Raw genomic sequence first — 19,719 nt, forward strand, 5'->3', positions numbered from 1 at the left:
AAGGTGATCATATGATCATTAGCTGGTTACTTCCTCAAACTTTTTCAGACGTCTCTTCCCTTGTGACCAGCTGCAGTGTGACTTGCATTCTGTCTGTGCCCTCTCCCGGTCCATAGGTGTTTTCATATGTACATTACTTCGCCTAGAGCAGAAAACGAAAACACCGCGCTATAACAGTGGAGCGGTAGCCAGCTAACTCATGGCAAGTTCGGGGGCAAGAACCAGACAAAAGCAGCGACAACGAACACCGAATGTGGGAGTGCGCGCAGCGTTGTTTCTCGCGCTGTTTACCTGCACGCTCAGGTGTTCGGAATGCGAAAAACCGAGCAATATCGTCCTGATTTTAGCCGATGATCAGGACGTGTACCTCGGGGGAATGGTGAGTAATTCTAGTTTGGCTGGGTTTGTTAAGAACTAAATCGAGTACGTTTTGTGCGTAAATCAAACGTATTAAAACTGTATAATGTGTAGGCTAATATAATTGTGGTGGTCCTCTGATATAGCCAGGCCTATAGTTATGGTGGGCTGACGGTGTTTTGAATGGAGGGGAACAAGCTTGATCCACTCACAGCCATGTTCATATCCTACTTTCCATACCTACATTACGTGGCTAAAGGCCTATATGTTGAGGCAGAGGGCAATAACATTGTGCGACATACAGAAGCCCACATTGTAGCAGTGACGTTCAACAAAATCAAAACCATGGTCAATATATAGGCTATAGGACTATTCATATCTTTTTGATCGTATGCTACATGCTTCTTGTGTCAGGTAGTCTATTAAAAGTATGAGAAATAGGCTACCGAATGTTTCAACCTAAAACATTTTATATCAACCTGGACCAAACAGGATGTCTAATATTTTTTCTTCTTCCTAGTGTTGTTTCGGATTAAACAAAAGTGTGTGTATTTAAGGTCTCATGTTGAGGTAAAATAAACCACTTCTCCATTTTGTGCTTCTCGGTTCAACAGACACCTATGAAGAAAACCAAAGCCTTGATTGGAGATGCTGGAGCCACCTTTTCAAATGCTGTGAGTACTGAACAGCTTCAGTCAACAACATGGTCCTCGAACCTGCACCTGTCAGTCAGTCCAACACCTAAGCCATTACACTGAGATTCCAATTGCTGGAGTTTCACTAAGGTTTTTGAGATGTCCCTAATCTCTCCTCTCCCCTCTTCTTATTTCTCCCTCCCTCTCTCTCCAGTTTACGGCGACCCCGCTGTGTTGCCCCAGTAGGAGTAGTATCCTAACGGGGCAGTACCCCCATAACCACGCAGTGAGGAACAACTCCCTGGATGGGAACTGTTCCAGCCCCCTGTGGCAGAAAGGACCAGAGACCACGGCCTTCCCTGTCTACCTCAGCAAACAGCATTACCAGACCTTCTACGCTGGGAAGTACCTCAACCAGGTAACACACACACTAGGGCTGGGAATTGCCAGGGACCTCACAATACGATATTATCATGACAATACAATACATATCGTATCGGCACCTTTCTCGTGTTTCTGTATGTATTGCGATTGTATACTGCAATTGATTGCAATTTGATGTGCCAAACATATTACTCTTATGTCTGCTGCAGAGTGACGAGAGAAAGCATGAGAACATTTGTTTTGATCAGTCATGGAAATAAAAGTGCTGAAACCCTATTGGCTCACTATTTTAAAAAGAAGATTGAGAACAAGATATAGGATGAAAAAGTTTTGCTGCAGGTACAGCCGACTAGCGCTAGCTAACGCTTCCTAGCAAAAATAAGTAAATATTCATTACCAGTCAAAAGGTTGGACACACCTACTCATTCAAGGGTTTTTCTTTATTTGTACTATTTTCTACAATAGTGAAGACACCAAAACTATGAAATAACACATATGGAATCATGTAGTAATTAAACAAAGTTTTAAACAAATCCAAATATATTTGAGATTCTTCAAAGTAGCCACCCTTTGCCTTGATGGCAGCTTTGTACACTCTTGGCATTCTCTCAACCAGTTTCATGAGGAATGCTTTTCCAACAGTCTTGAAGGAGTTCCTACATGCTGAGCACTTGTTGGTTGCTTTTCCTTCACTCTGCCATCCAACTCATCCCAAACCATCTGAATTAGGTTGAGGTCGGGTGATTTGGGGAGGCCAGGTCATCTGATGCAGCACCATCACTCTCCTTGGTCAAATAGCCCTTAGACAGCCTGGAGGTGTGTTTTGGGTCATTTGTCCTGTTGAAAAACAAATGATAGTCCCACTAAGTGTAAACCAGATGGGATGGCGTATTGCTGCAGAATGCTGTGGTAGCCATGCTGGTTAAGTGTGCCTTGAGTTCTAAATAAATCACTGACAGTGTCACCAGCTTAACACCATCCCACCTCCTCCTCCATGCTTCACGGTGGGAACAACACATGCGGAGATCATCCATTTTCCTACTCTGCGTCTCACAAAGACATGTGGTTGGAACAGAAATTCTCAAATTTGGACTCATCAGACTAAAGGACAGATTTCCACCGGTCTAATGTCCATTGCTCTGCATGGCAAGCGGTACCGGAGCACCAAGTCTATTTGACAGGACAATGACCCAAAACACAGAGCATAAGACTCCTGAACAGGTAATCAAATGGCTACCCGGACTATTTGCATTGTGTCCCGCCACTCCCCCCGCCAACCCCTCTTTTACGCTGCTGCTACTCTGTTTATCATCTATGCATTGTCACTTTAACTATACCTACATGTGCGTATTACCTCAATTAGCCCGACTAACTGGTGCCCCCTTACACTGACTCTATACCGGTACCACCTCTATATAGCCTCGCTACTTTTATTTTCACTGTCATTTACTATTTTCATTTTATTTTGTATTTCTTTACTTATCTATTGTTTACCTATACCTATTTTTTTGTTACTTAAATTGCACTGTTGGTTAGGGCTTGTAAGTAAGCATTTCACCTGTTGTATTCGGCGCATGTGACAAATAAACTTTGATTTGCTCGTGTTTCTTGGCCCAAGTAAGTCTCTTCTTATTGGTGTCCTTTAGTAGTGGTTTCTTTGCAGCAATTCGACCATGAAGGTCTGATTCACGCAGTCTCCTCTGAACAGTTGATATTCAAATGTGTCTGTTACTTGAACTCTGAAGTATTTATTTGGGCTGCAATCTGAGGCTGGTAACTCTAATGAACTTATCATCTGCAGCAGAGGTAACTCTGGGTCTTCCTTTCCTGTGGCGATCTTCATGAGAGACAGTTTCATCATAGCGCTTGATGGTTTTTGCGACTTGATGAAACATTCAAAGTTCTTAACATTTTCCGAATTGACTGACCTTCATGTCTTAAAGTAATGATGGACTGTCGTTTCTCTTTGCTTATTTGAGCTGTTCTTGCCATAATATGGACTTGGTATTTTACCAAATAGGGCTATCTTCTGTATACCACCCCTACCATGTCACAATACAACTGATTGTCTCAAACGCACTAAGAAGAAAATAAATTCCACAAATTAACATTAAACAAGGCACACCTGTTAATTGAAATGCATTCCAGGTGAGTACCTCATGAAGCTGGTCGAGAGAATGCCAAGAGTGTGCAAAGCTGTCATCAAGGCAAAGGGTGGCTACTTTGAAGAATGTCAAATATAAAATATATTTAGATTTGTTTAACACTTTTTTTTGGTTACTACATGATTCCTTATGTGTTATTTCATAGTTTTGATGTCTTGACTATTAAATATAAATGAGTAGGTGTGTCAACTTTTGACTGGTACTAACTTATATATAAAAATAAATTGGAGTTAAAGTATCGATATGTAACTGTATTGATTTATTTTTTTTCCCCCATCATACAAACTACATGTCATCATGTGATGTTTCCCTAGGTGTTAATTGATGTGGTCATATAATCTGTGCATGAATCTACCACGGCTTCTTCCACTTTTCTGCTGGACATGCTGATGTGTCATGTCATTTTAACCCGGATGTTCACCAGGCTCAACCTGAGTTAGGCTAACTTCTGCCAAGATCATCAGATCTATGAATCACCTCAACTTCCAAACTGTATTAACAGCTCTTTATTATAGAAAAAGTAGTAAATATGTGCACATTCTTGTGGTGAAGTCAATCTCTTTTTGGCTTCATGCATTTCCTTCCCCAGATCATCTGTAATGTCATCTAGTTAGACTGTCAGTTGTTCCCAGATCTGTCTATTGTGTGTCTAGTCTTTTTGTACTTCACATCTGAGTTGGGGTCTATTCCTAACTGAATGGAACATTTGACCTTCTAATTTGTATTACTTTCTGTATTTACTGGAATTGAAATGGAATCGACCCCAACCCTGCTTCACATGTCTGTCTGTAGCACTATGTCACGTGTTCCTCTCTCTCCTCAGTACGGGAAGAAGGAAACAGGGAATGTTGGCTATGTTCCCCCAGGCTGGGACCAATGGCATGCACTGGTAAGTCCTGTACAGACACATGATATATTGGTGCATGATGATGATGTCACAGCTGTGTTGATGCTTTTGTGTGTGTGTCGTTGCAGATGGGGAACTCTCAGTACTACAACTACACTCTGTCAGTCAACGGTAAAGCGGAGCAGCACGGAGACAATTATGAAAAAGACTACCTCACAGACCTCATAGTAAGTCCTCATTCCATGCAACTGTGTGGGTGTGTGCCCTGTGAGACGTGACGCTGTAGAGCCCCTGTGAGACGTGACGCTGTAGAGCCCCTGTGAGACGTGACGCTGTAGAGCCCCTGTGAGACGGACGCTGTAGAGCCCCGTGACGCGTAGAGCCCCTGTGACGCGGTAGAGCCCCCGTGAGACGTGACGCGGTAGCGCCCCCGTGAGACGTGACGCTGCAGAGCCTTTTTGATGACAGATACAGAGATCACTTCTGTCTTGTCTTTGGGGTACCATTAAACTGAAGACATGTTTATCAATTAACTCCCTGTAATTATTATCACGCGATTAAACTGATTAATCGTTTAATTGTAATTAACTAGGAGATCGGGGCACCAAGGAGAATATTCAGATTACAAAGTTATAATTTTCCTAACATAACTTTCCTATATTATTATATAGGCCGATTATCTTCTGGTTTGAATGGTGTATTTTACCTCTAGTCCAGTCTCATTCCAAACGTCGTAAATTGTTGTATCTGCACGGACCCAGTCTTTACTAAAATCATCCATACATCAATTGTCTTAAAATCATTTATTTACTACACTAAGTAATTAACAGAAAACATACAAACAGTAATTATCGTCACAAAGGATTGGTATAGTAATGTGCCCTAATGGCTAACAGGCATGGCTGGTCTGTTAGACAATGGGTCATAAACGGTCAGCTGAGAAGGTACACAGAGTTCATTAATATTAACAATTGACAATTGAAGGCTCGCTCATTCGGGAACAATTGCAATCAATATATATTTACGCTCATGTGTCGTCGGGATCCTTGTTCGAGCGTCGTTCTGATGGAGAGTTTTCTCTCTCTCTCTCTCTCTCGGTTAGAATAGATCTTTCAAAGCGACATTCATTAATGTCGTTATAGAATGGATGTTTCGTTGGTCTTCGCGTTCGATGATATAATTTACTTAGCTGCAGACTAATAATTAATATCAAAGACTTGTTCTTATTCTGTCGGTATCAATAGTCTAGAAGTTAACCACGTGGTATAGTTCACTTTCAGTAGAGTACTTGGATGGTCAAACCTATTGGCCATGGAGTGGAGGCCTGGTCTAAAGAAATGTAAATCAGGGTGGGTTTTATAGTGACCCTTGAACAGGCTTGTCAAATGACGCCTGGTCCTGTCTGTGTCCCTTGGGGGGGCGTGCCGATGGCTGAGTGAAACTTGGTACAGAAATCCAATTCTATTACATTAACATCAGTACATAGCATCTCAATGTATTACAAATAGCTTTATCCTTATTAATACATTTTATACAACCATTATGATGCAAGTCTCAAGCTGAGGCTATTATATAAACAGTTTTATGGTAATATGGCTATATTGTCTCTTCTGAGTATCACAAAATTGTACCAAGCGGACCAGTTCGTAGCTGGATTCTTCACCAATCTTCCATACCTTCTCCAGAACACAAATGTCGCTTGGCTCCCCAATTCTGTGAGTTGGAAGAATTTCCTGTGTCTCTCTATGGGCCATGTGGCCAGAGACTCTCCTGGAATTTTACAACCCTTTCACACAGGGCCTGGGTTGGGGGAAAGGTAGGTTGGGGGATGGTATAAAGGGGAGGGGGTCAACTGTCCTCCCTGTACCAAAAGAGGCCAACGTCATGACACTTCCCTGAGTGGAATGTAGATTCTCAGAGAGGAGCTTTGCGTATCTGGACACTTTCCACATTACACAGAAGATAGCAAAAACCTGTCCTTCTACAAACACGTACAGTACACATACACCATATGTTTTACTATCTTTGTGGGGACCACAAATTGATTTCCATTCAAAATCTATTTTCCTTAACCCCTAAACCATCCGCATGCTCCCCACCCGAAACAGTGCGCATATTTGGGGACCCTATTTGATTATTTTCAATTCAGTCTGGTATGAGAACGGTAACCCCTATCTGTCAAAGCAGGGTGTCTTGCGGAAAGCTGAGTATCTTGACTATTGATCTGTGCCTTAAAATCTTTGGTGTGACTTACTACCATATGTGGGTATACAAATGTATAAGGGCAGGCCGAGCCGATGACCTCATTTCAAGATGGCTGCTACCTACATTCCGGTGAGCGTTGTGAAGCAGAAATAAACACAGAATACGTTGATACACACCGAAAGCCGGAACTCCACAGATCATGAGGATATCTTATTTGTCTGCCTGTGACCTACAGTTATTAATCACCAGCCCCGAGAGTCAAAATGTTTATTTTACACAACGTTTTCCCCAAACAGCAAATATCTTACAAGGTTAGCTTTGATTTGGTCTGTGTTTGTGCTGAAGCTACATGGGGGGGTATCAAATGAATCCTTAGGTTGGTAGGAACACATCTGGCCTATTGCCATGTTATCTAATTATGTGTGACTTAATGGCAACATCGACTGTCCACCGAGTGACTCTTTGCGCCTCAAAAATATGACGTTGCCTGCTTACGCGCTGTCGACATCTATTATTCAGGGGATTGGCTACTATGGCACCTTGACAGTCTTGTAGCCAATGAGATAAGCTTTCCAGGGATATGCAGTTGGCCTGGGTGGGACAAAGCAAGGCCTAGAACCTTTTATGCTTAATGCGAACTATTGCTACCTGGCTCAGAGATGCGTTGAGCACGCTACATTACATTGTAAACAGATTTCATCGCTTTCATTTTGCTTTAGCATGAAAGATGGCTTCTGAAGGGGGGAAAAAAGGTCAAAACTAAGAATATCGAACAGGAAGCTAAAAACAAGACAGATATTAATAAGTATTCCGACATAGAAGCTTTGAATAAAATACTGGTTGGACTCGGCTCGGGAACAATTTGGACAACAAGGATTTCGACTCGGCCGACGAATATTGCTTTCTAGAAGGATTGGATCCACTGTTAGATCTGTAAGTAAATCATTTTCATGACTTTATATAGCTAACTTACTATATGTATTTCGTTTTTTATAAGTTGTCTGCTTTTTGTGCTTTGGATTTAGTTTACGTAGGCCTATGTAACATCATTCCAATGTTATATAATTCCAAAGTAGTTATTGTGTATGCTTCATATTAGTTCACTGTTTGCTGTTTCATTCCTGTAACTTTAGAGAGGCTATTAAACTCTCATGGCCATTGTTTATTTGTGGTTCTCAAATCTGCCTTTGTCTCCAAAGTGTTAATGTTTGCCATGTGTGTGCTTCACACCTTCTATGTGAGTCACTGTACAGACAGTTTAGACTTTGTGTTTTTTACTTTACAGTAATGTTGTTCTGTAAATTGTCAACTGTAATTCTGTGTGTCTTACAATAATATATTTCTTTATTTTATTCACCACAGAGTGGAGGATGCAGAGGATTTGGATGATGACGTTTGGGAGCCACTCCTCCCCAGCAAGCGCCCCCGGTCAAGGTCTTCACCCCCCCACTGCTATGTCAATCACCATGTCTGGTGGTTCTACATCCACTTTTAATAGACCTCTTGAAAAAGAAAATACGGGCTTGTGGCACCATTCATCCTAACAGAATCAGTTTCCACAAGACCTAGGTAAACAATATGACAAAGACAGCGGAGAGGGGGACCATATGTTGGATCAGTACTAACAAGCTGCTTTTTGTGAAATGGAAGTAACCATACTCACCACACAGCATAAGACATTCAATTATGACCATGTCTCGAGGGTGAAAAAGGAAGAATGTCCCCGTTTCTGTGAAGGACTACAATGCCAGCATGGGGGTGTCGACCTATCTGATGCTCTGATAGGCTACTACCAGGTCCTCCACAAGACCAGGAAGTGGTATAAGACTTTTTCTTAAAACTTTGTGGACATTGCTACAGTAAATGCTTTCATTCTCCACAAGCAAAAGGTCAAACCCCTCTCTCCCAGTTGGCTTTCCAAGAGCAGCTGGTGTTGGAAATGGCTAAATTGGTGCCCCAAAGCAACCTCACAACCATCACCTGACCTGACCCCTCACTCAAGGTGAGTGCCACTATCCAACATGCATGACAAAAGGAAGAACTGCAAGTATTGAACAGATCTTCTGTTATAAATGGCAGTTTGTTTTGTTTCCTGGCAGCGTTTTTGAAGCAGTCCTTCTATCACGACATGCACAAGCTACGGTGAATGTGAAATCTAATCATCTACAACTGGGATGTAAAACGAACACGAATGTCATTTGTAAATAGTTTAGGATATTTATATTTTTGCACCTTTTTTGTTGTTGTTGTGAAGGACACGTGTAACAGTCTAGCTTCCGTCCCTCTCCTCACCCCAACCTGGGCTTGAACCAGGGACCCTCTGCACACATCAACAACAGTCACCCACGAAGCATTGTTACCCATCGCGCCACAAAAGCCGCGGCAAGGGGAACAACTACTTCAGGTCTCAGAGCGAGTGACGTCACCCAATTGAAACGCTATTAGCGCGCACCACCGCTAACTAACTAGCCATTTCACATCGGTTATACATGTGTAACCAAGTTTGTGTTTGATAAGACATTTTTATATATTTATGTACAGTAGCAGTTAAAAGTTTGGACACCTACTCATTCAAGGGTTTTTCTCTATTTTTACTATTTTCTACATTGTAGAATAATAGTGAAGACATCAACTATGGAATCATTTAGTAACGAAGAAAGTGTTTAACAAATCCAAATATATTTGAGATTCTGCAAAGTAGCCACCCTTTGCCTTGATGATAGCGTTGCACACTCTTGGCATTCTCTCAACCAGCCTCACCTGGAATGCTTTTCCAACAGTCTTGAAGGAGTTCCCACATATGCTGAGCACTTGTTGACTGCTTTTCCTTCACTCTGCAGTCTATCAATCCCATTTTTTTCCTGATATTTTTCACTTGTTGTGGAAGCCATCTGATGTGTTTCCAGCTCTGGGCATCAATAATTCACACTGATGGCTTTAAAAATGAAAAAAATGTTATTTTGTGTGTGCTTGATCTTGTGTATTCTGAACTATGTAAGGGTGTATGTGACACAGGAGGTTGGTGGCACCTTAATTGTACAATACACAGTACAATGCCACAACATATCTACAATACCAAATCCATAATACAGCAATGCACGAGTGTGTGTCTTCAGTCTGCGCTGTTCCATAAGGTGCAGTTTTTAAAGCTGATTTTATTGCTTGCTTTTTTTTATTATTATTTTTTCATTCATCAGTTACTTGATGTGAAATAGCGTTCTTTGCTGCTCTGTTCTGGCCAACTGTAATTTGCCTATGTCCCTCTTAGTGGCACTTGATCATATGACTGGGCAGTAGTCCAGGTGCAACAACTAGGGCCTGTAGGACTTTGGTTGATAGCGATGTCAAGAAGGCAGAGAAGCACTTTATTATGGACAGGCCTCTCCCCATTTTAGCTACCGTTGCATAAATATGTTTTGACCATGACAGTTTACAATCCAGGGTTGCACCGTTAAGTCTCCTTCAACTTGCTAAATTGCCACATTATTCATTACACGACTTAGTTGAGGTTTAGTGAATGATTTGTCCCAAATACAATGCGTTTAGTTTTTTTCAATATTTAGGACCATCTTATTGAACAGTTAATGAAATGGCTACACGTACTATTTACATTGACCCCCTTTTATTATATATATTTTTTATTTTGGAAAATGCAAGGTATTGATGGCAATGTTTTGTTTTGGTGGGGAATCTGTCTCTTGCATTCTTCCTTCTCGTGCGTGCCTTTGCTTCTCACAAGGGAACAACCCAACCGAACTCAATCAGTGTGGCTTTGAATGTTGCTAGGTTTCTCGTGGGCATTGATTTGCACCAAGTTTGGCGTGGATATAAAGGATGTGCCCTGGGGAATGCCTGACTCTACCCAGATTATGTTGGAGAGGCTTCCATTAAAGAACACCCTCTGTGTTCTGTTAGATGGGTAACACGATATAGCAGCAGATGTAAAGCCATAACACATACATTTTTACAGCAGCAGATTATGATCAATAATGTCAAAAGCTTCACTGAAGTCTAACTAAACAGCTCCCACAATCTTCTTATCAATTTCCTTCAGCCAATCATCAGTCATTTGTGTAAGTGCCATACATGTTGAGTGCTCTTCCCTATAAGTGTGCTGAAAGTCTTGTTAATTTGTTTACTGTGAAATAGCATTGAATCTGGTCAAACACCATTTTTTCCCCAGAAGTTTAGTAAGGGTTGGTAACGGGCTGATTGGTCAGCTGTTTGAGCCAGTAAAGGGTGCTTTGCTATTCTTGGGTAGTGGAATGACTTGCTTCCTTCCAGGTCTGTAAGCTTAGATGAAAGAGATTGTAAATAGGAGTGGTAATGTAGTCCGCTATCATCCTCAGTAATTTTCCATCGAAGTTGTCAGACCCAGATGGCTGTTTCTTTATTTTCCATATTGTGTGTGGTTAATGAGTGATTATTCTCCGGCAGTTAGTCTTCTTACCTATGTGTGTCTGCATGTATATCCCACCCCTGGTCATGTGACTTGGTCAACTTTCTGCTTGGCTGGCCCTTTGAAAGGGTGAAACTGTCTCTTAACCCATGGTGAATCAGCTCCACAGGCACTTTACTTTAAAGCTTCAGTTTAGCTGTGTTTATGTATGTAAAAGATGCCTGTTACTTACAAATGTCAATGAACGGATCTTGAACTTGTCTGTAAGAGTTTGGTAGCTGACAATGTCACAATTGATGCACAGGCTTAAATGGGGCCGTGAGTTGGCTGGGTGGCCAGATGGCTACCAAAAATGACAAGAAACTGCGATGTGGGGAATCATAGTTTCATCTTGTTCTTAATACCGTGTTTTGACTGATTTCATGTCAATGCTAATAGGGCAAAAAATTCTAGCTGGCTAACTAACCAACAACTGTAACAATGTGTTTGAGACAAAAGTGCTCATTGAAAACATAAATGCATTTGCACAATAACCATTGGAGATGAAATATAGTTTACATGTCAACAACCCAGTCTGTTTAATTAAAAAAAAAGAATATTAGGCCAACTTTATGATTAACACATTTATTCTGGATAAAAAAAACATACATGTACAAATGGTGCGACGTCTACAATTAGTTTTCTAAAATTTAACACCTTTTGTGATCATAAACCCAGAGCCATATGCTGTATGACGGAAACTCTGAGCCTCAGAGTAAAGAGAAAACAATTTGTGTAGAGCTTTCCTATTGGTTGGTTCTGATACATTCCAAGTAGGAATCTCATTTTTTTCCCCCCCTTTTTTATTATTTTCCCCTAACCCTACCACCCCTCCTAATTGGAGTAAACTAATAGACAACAATACTTCTACTTTCAGCTTATACATACTATATGCAGTTTACGGACACAGTCTATTTTACAGTAGTTATCTTTTGTGTGTTTTTAGTCCCATCCTTCAGCTACCCTCGACAACTCCCATCTATCTCTGAAGACCGTCCCGTTTTGATTTCTATTTGCCATATATTTTTTAACTTTGCTATGATGCCCCATAGTTGCACACATGTCGGTTTGGTTGCTAAACAACCAACCCGTCTGCTGTTTTAGATGCATATTTTATACAGCGCATTTGGAAAGTATTCAGACCACTTTACTTTTCCCACATTTTGGTACGTTACAGCCTTATTCAAACATGTATTTAAATAAAAAAAGACTTGAAATTGAGCTCAGGTGCATCCTGTTTCCATTGATCATCCTTGATGTTTCTACAACTTGATTGGAGTCCACCTGTGGTAAATTCAATTGATTGGACATGATTTTGGAAGAAACACACCTGTCTATATAAGGTCCCACAGTTGACGGTACATGTCAGAGCAAAAACCAAGCCATGAGGTCAAAGGAATTGTCCGTAGAGCTCCGAGACAGGATTGTGTTGAGCCACAGATCTGAGTAAGGGTACCAAAATATTTCTGCAGCATTGTAGGTCCCCAAGAACAGTGGTCTCCATCATTCTTAAAAGGAAGATGTTTGGAACTGGCAAGGCTCTTCCTAGAGCTGGCCAATCGTGGGAGAAGGAAGGGCCTTGGTCGGGGAGGTGACCAAGAGCCTGATGGTCACTCTGATAGAGCTCCAGAGTTCCTCTGTGGAGATGGGAGAACCTTCCAGAAGGACACTGATCTCTGCAGCACTCCATCAATCAGGCCTTTAGCTGATATCTCAAAGTGCTGTACAGAAACCCAGCCTAAAACCCCAAACAGCAAGCAATGCAGGTATAGAAGCACAGTGGCTAGGAAAAACTCCCTAGAAAGGCCAGAACCTAGGAAGAAACCTAGAGAGGAACCAGGCTATGAGGGGTGGCCAGTCCTCTTCTGGCTGTGCCGGGCGGAGATTATAACAGAACATGGCCAAGATGTTCAAATGTTCATAAATGACCAGCATGGTCAAATAATAATAATCACAGTAGTTGTCGAGGGTGGAACAAGTCAGCACCTCAGGAGTAAATGTCAGTTGGCTTTTCATAGCCGATCATTGACAGTATCTCTACCGCTCTTGCAGTCTCTAGAGAGTTGAAAACAGCAGGTCTGGGACAGGTAGCACGTCCGGTGAACAGGTCAGGGTTCCATAGCCGCAGGCAGAACAGTTGAAACTGGAGCAGCAGCACGGCCAGGTGGACTGGGGACAGCAAGGAGTCATCATGCCAGGTAGTCCTGAGGCATGGTCCTAGGGCTCAGGTCCCCCGAGAGAGACAATTAGGGAGAGCATACCTAAATTCACAGAGGACACCGAATAAGACAGGAGAAATACTCCAGATATAACAGACTGACCCTAGCCCCCCGACACAAACTACTGCAGCATAAATACTGGAGGCTGAGACAGGAGGGGTCAGGAGACACTGTGGCCCCAGCCGATGATACCCCCGGACAGGGCCAAACAGGCAGGATATAACCCAACCCACTTGGCCAAAGCACAGCCCCCACACCACTAGAGGGATATCTTCAACCACTAACTTACCATCCTGAGACAAGGCCGAGTATAGCCCACAAATATCTCCGCCACGACGCCAGGACAGCGGAGTCAATCACCACCTTCCGGAGACACCTGAAACCCCACCTCTTTAAGGAATACCTAGGATAGGATAAAGTAATCCTTCTAACCCCCCCCTTAAAACATTTAGATGCACTATTGTAAAGTGGTTGTTCCACTGGATATCATAAGGTGAATGCACCATTTTGTAAGTCGCTCTGGATAAGAGCGTCTGCTAAATGACTTGTAAATGTAAATGTAGATTAGCAGTAAAACCTTGAAATCAGCCCTTGCCTTAACAGGAAGCCAGTGTAGGGAGGCTAGCACTGGAGTAATATGATCAAATTCTGCAGTAAAAAGCACGACAGCCGCTTGAAGTTTGACGAAAGGCACCTAAAGGACACTCAGGCCATGAGAAATAAGATTCTCTGGTCTGATGAATCCAAGATTTAACTATGGCCTAAATGCCAAGTGTCACGTCTGGAGGAAACCTTGCACCCTCCCTACGGTGAAGTGGCAGAATCATCCCTATGGTGGTGGCAGCATCATGCTGTGGGAATGTTTTTCAGCGGCAGGGACTGGGAGACTTGTCAGGATCGAGGGAAAGATGAATGGAGCAAAGCACGATCCTTGACGAAAACCTGCTCCAGAGCGCTCATGACTTCAGACTGGGGCGATGGTTCACCTTCCAACAGGACAATGACCCTAAGCACACAGCCAAGACAACGCATGAGTGGCTTCGGGACAAGTCTCAATGTCCTTGAGTGGCCCAGCCAGTGCCTGTACTTCAACCCGATCAAACATCTCTGGAGAGACCTGAAAATAGCTGTGCAGCGACACTCCCCATCCAACCTGACAGAGCTTGAGAGGATCTGCAGAACAGAATGGGAGAAACTCTCCAATTACAGGTGTGCCAAGCTTGTAGTTTCATATCAAAGAAGACTCGATGCTGTAATCGCTGCCAAAGGTGCTTCAACAAAGTACTGCTTAAAGGGTCTGAATACTTAAGTAAACGGTACCGGAGTGCCAAGTCTAGGTCCAAGAGGCTTCTAAACAGCTTCTACCCCCAAACCATAAGACTCCTGAATATCTAGTCAAATGGCTACCCAAACTATTTGCATTGCCCCTCTCGCCCTCTTTACACCACTGCTACTCTCTGTTGTCGTCTATGCATAAACACTTTAATAACTCTACCTACATGTACATATTACCTCGACTAACCGGTGCCCCCGCACATTGACTCTATATCGGTACCCCCCTGTATATAGTCTCGCTATTGTTATTTTACTGCTGCTCTTTAATTACTTGTTACTTTTCTCTTGTTCTTATCCGTATTTGTTTTTTTAAACTGCATTGTTTGTTAGAGGCTCGTAAGTAAGCATTTCACTGTAAGGTCTACACCTGTTGTATTCGGCGCATGTGACTAATAAAATGTGATATTTCAGTTTAATTTTTAAACAATTTGCATAAATTTCTAAAACCTGTTTTTCTTTGTCATTATGGGGTATTGTGTGTAGATGGATGAGGAGAAAACCCAATTTTAATACATTTTATAAGGCTGCAATGTAACAAAGGAGAGGGGGAGAGGGAGTGGAAAGTCAAGGGGTCTGAATACTTTCTGAATGCACTGTATGGATATTTAGCAGAAATGTTCATTTAGTAGCTATTTAGTGTTCACATTTATGAAGCATACTGTTTTTTTTGCCAGCACCATGCTCCAATACACTGAGCCATCTGAACCAGGACCAGAACTAAGCCTGTAATGTTTCACAGATGTGTTGTGCAACTCACCACTTGTCTTCGTTCCAACTCCTCCAGTTCATTACATGGCCGGTCTGGTTTTGTTTTGTCCGCCACCACTCCGACTATTGTCTCTGGATGCCTGAGAGGAGTTTTGTCTCGACGTTCCAAAAATATATTCCCCCAGTCTTGTTTGGGTTCTAACTACTATAAGTTACAGGTTTTAGTTTGGTTTTTCATATAACAAAAGCTCATCTGGCTGTGTTGTGATTGTTAGGATTTGATTAAAGCACCTGATTTTTAAAATCTTTGCTCTCTCTTTAATGTTGTCTCTCCAGTTGAACAGATCTCTCCATTTCCTGGATGACAGGAGTCCCCAGCGTCCGTTCTTCATCATGTTGTCCCCTCCCGCCCCTCACTCACCCTGGACCGCCGCACCTCAGTATGAGAAAAACTTTGCAGATGTCAAAGCCCCCCGGGATGGTAGCTTTGACAAACCCGGGAAGGATAAACACTGGTTGTTGCGCCAGCCTAGCAACCCCATGCCCAGCACCTCCCTGAACTTCCTGGATAATGCCTACAGGAAAAGGTACAACAGCCAATCAAATAATCCTGATACACTTTTCATAATACACCCAGCTAATCAAATCACTGTTCTCCATCGCAATAAACCTCTCATAATACTCACCTGGATACAATTGTAGCAAAATATAAAAATGTTCTTATCTCAAGTCTGATTTTCCAGTAATGGTTGTAATTCCCCTCCCGTACTGCAGGTGGCAGACCCTGCTGTCAGTGGACGACATGGTGGAGGTGCTGGTCAAGAAACTAGAAGAGTTGAAGGAGCTCAACAACACCTACATCTTCTACACTTCTGACAATGGCTACCACACCGGTAAGTGTGGGTGTATGTGTCTGTCTGCCTGTTTATATTTGGTATCTGTTTGTTTCACACCTGCAGTAACCCCCTTCCTCTGGTTGATGTAACAGTTCAACTTCACAGCTCGACTTCACAACAAACAGACCCCTAGTATCAACTTCACATCTGTCAGATTATTAAAAGCTACGTTTGGGAAACGTAATGAAATCCCCAGTTTTCTGTATCAGGATATGTCACCACTCTCAACAGGAATGTTCTCTAGTGATGTATTCTAGTGGCATTCTAAGGTATTCTGTGCCTTTTATGGTCACTGTCTCCCAGGTCAATTCTCTCTGCCCATTGACAAGAGACAATTGTACGACTTTGATATCAGGATCCCTCTCATGGTGCGTGGGCCAGGCATCAAACCCCAACAGACACTCCCGGTGAGTCCCTAGCTCCATTTATCTATCTATCAATCCACTTATTATCCATCAACCACACATCCATCTATGCTCTCATTCCACTTTTCCATCCATACTTACCTGTGTGTGGTGTGTGTCTTCCTCCAGGCCCCGGTGTTGAACATAGACCTGGCACCCACTTTTCTGGACATCTCCGGACTCAACCTCTCCTTTGTTAATATGGATGGACAGTCCTTCCTCTCTCAGATGGTGAGCTAAATGACTGTCTACCTCCTATCTTTTGTCTCGGAGTGTTTTGGATTGACAGTCCTTCCTCTCTAATGGTCAATTAGGTTACTTATTGTTCTCTCTGTCCATTTATCGTCTTCGTCTGTCTGTGTGTCTGCAGGTTATCAATCCACCTCTCTCTATGTAACAGTCTGTCCATCTGACTCTGTCTCTTTGTAGGCCCCTGAGCTGCGTAACGGTACAGCTCGCCCCTACTTCCTGGTAGAGTACACAGGAGAGGGACACCTTGACCCTGACCCCGCCTGCCCTAAACTGGGCCCTGGTCTGTCAGTGAGTTACCCCTTTACAATACCCTTGTTACCACTTACAATGAACTCATGTAATTGCCCTGTTGTCCTACCCTCCAGCAGCAGTTGACTGACTCTTTTAGTACTGTACATTATTCCTGTAGTAGAGGCAATAGTCCCACTGAAGTGCAGCTCTGTGTCTTGGAGGAATGCAAAATGTCTCTTGTTCTTCTTCGCTCCAGCAATGTTTCCCAGACTGTGTGTGTGAGGACGCCTACAACAACACCTATGCCTGTGTTAGGACCCTGGTTGAACACAACCTGCAGTACTGCGAGTTTGCAGACAGTGAGGTGTGTGTGTGTGTGTGTGTGGGCATGTGCATTTGTCATGTTTTTATGACTTACAGTAGCAGTTTGGTCTGTTAGTAGTTTTATGCAGAGCCATATATGTAAAGACTGTATATGGCTCTGTTTTATGTACCGTTTTTAAATGAACTTTGGAAGTGTACTACCTAGCTTATTTAGTACATGTTGTCTTGTTTCTATGGATTTTAATGAGTAATTGACCTCTCAATCTGTTTTCTCTCTCTCCTCAGTCATTTGTGGAGGTATATAACTTGACCTCTGACCCGCACCAATTGGAGAACATTGTTAAGAAGGTTGACCCCACCCTCCTCCAGGCCATGAACCAACGGCTGATCAAGCTGCAGTCATGCGAGGGCGACAGCTGCCGCGCCACCAAGATTTAACCAATCACACTGCAAGCAGGGCGGGACCATAGCCTAGTGCCAACGTCCAATCCCAAATTGACCCCATAGCCCCTTATCCATATGCAACCAAATGTAGATCTGAAAGGTATTAACAATATGGCGACGAGCTTGTTTGAGATGGCATACAAAATGCCTCTAAAGCAGTAGGTGACGGTTGGGAGGTACATCTGTGACCACAATGTTGGACACCATCAGAGGCTTTCCCAAAGCACGGCTCATATCAATATGGTTGTCAATGTTTAGAAAATCCCCATTAGAATGTGAAAATAAGGTCCATTTTTATAGATTTGGCATAATATTCACCAGATTGCTTGTGGCGTAATGCTCCTTTTCAGATCTACACAAGTGCCTAGGAGCAAGGGCTAGAGAGGTTGATTTGGGAGCATAGTGAGCACTGTTCCACCTGAACTGTGCTGATGTTTCACTCTATGTGGATGGACTAACTCTCGACCTACCCTCAGTCCATCCACATACTGTGAAGTTATTGTGTTGGCAGACATGTTGCACTGTATAGACTCCTTGGGTGTGTTCCAGAGACACATTTTCCATGCAGATGATGATAATTTGGTGGGTGCTTATATTTGTCCTATTTCACTCGCATGTGTGAATTGGAATTTAAGGAACCACATCAATATGTTCTAATAATAATAAAATATGCAGAAAATGTACCTGGAACACACTCTTTATCATGATTGTTCTTTTATATCTGAGTACAGGGTCTGGCATCCAATCAGAACCTTTTTCTCACTAGCCAGAGCTAATCAGAAGTCTGTCATAACCACCGAAAGGAAGATGTTGCAATGGCAATGTAGAGGTTTTGAACCAATTTAGCCCAAGGTTTACCGGAGTAAGATGAAGTTGTCCCTAGACACTGATCTCGGTTTTTTGTTTTCCCCTCAATGCTTTTTACCATCAATCCCATTTAACCAACCTGCCTTTCCCCTTGCTTTATGGTCTTGTTCACACTGTGGTGGCGAAGTAGCTACTTCTCGCCCAATGGAATGACTTCCCTGTGTTTGCCACTAGCTGTATTTATGGAGCATAACGAAGATGAGAGCTGTGTTTTACATTTTAGTCTATGAGCACTTTTCCAGGGAAAGTGAGAGGTGAAAGAAGGGAAAACTGAATGAGCCTGTTCCTTCAGAATGTGAGCCGAGGACAAGTGGTATTTGTCCTATCTTTGCTGTTTGTGTGCCTCCAAACCTGCTTTGCAATAAGCTGTACTTTCCATTTAGTGTGCACTTGTTGACTTTGTGGCTTTCAGAGTAAATTACTGGTATTATAAGACATTAACTCCCTTTAGTTCATGTCTATACTGATCCAATGGTATTAAATGTATGGGGAGGAGTGTACAAGTGCACACTTCAGAAGAAAGAACAGATTTGGACACAGGCAAAGTGTTTGAGAATGTGAAGTTTACTGTTGGTGTAAACAATGTTCTACAATGAGTGATACAATCTGAGTATTAACCATTACAGTAGCAATGAGACCCTTTTTTCAAAATAAATCAAGAGGGACATTTTCCTAGATGTAGATCAGACAAATGTTGTATTCGTGTGGAATCGTTGAAGTTGTTTTTAAAAATCAATGTGGCCTTACGGACAGGAATATATCACTGATATTTAAGGGAATTTTTCATACTCTAACCTTTGATATGGACGAAAATGATGTAATCCAGGTGCCTTGTCTTTTTGCACTGAAGCAGCTTTTCAATGTGACATCGTCGTGAGAAATCAATAAACGAAAATTCAGTGGAATGCTTTTTCATAAGTACGTTTAACTCCAACACATGATTTACAAGTAGTGAATAGTTAGACTGGAATGAAATTCAAAGAGATGGAAAAACAATGGGGCCTGTTC

The 19,719-nt window shown here is 42.4% G+C and overlaps 1 protein-coding gene across 1 annotated transcript; it reads left to right on the forward strand.

Moving 5' to 3' along the window:
• The first annotated feature begins 59 nt into the window (after positions 1 to 59).
• Positions 60 to 19,616, forward strand: gnsb (glucosamine (N-acetyl)-6-sulfatase (Sanfilippo disease IIID), b). The gene is given in 12 exon segments (NM_001173701.1): positions 60 to 379; positions 972 to 1,031; positions 1,207 to 1,410; positions 4,365 to 4,430; positions 4,517 to 4,615; positions 15,630 to 15,880; positions 16,068 to 16,186; positions 16,493 to 16,596; positions 16,723 to 16,824; positions 17,023 to 17,133; positions 17,333 to 17,440; positions 17,686 to 19,616. Coding segments are annotated over 12 exon segments (1,557 nt in total). The 5' UTR covers positions 60 to 199; the 3' UTR covers positions 17,839 to 19,616.
• Positions 19,617 to 19,719: the final 103 nt, after the last annotated feature.

The sequence above is a fragment of the Salmo salar genome, chromosome ssa01 (genome assembly GCF_905237065.1).
Source record: "Salmo salar chromosome ssa01, Ssal_v3.1, whole genome shotgun sequence".
Taxonomy (NCBI): Eukaryota; Metazoa; Chordata; class Actinopteri; order Salmoniformes; family Salmonidae; genus Salmo; species Salmo salar.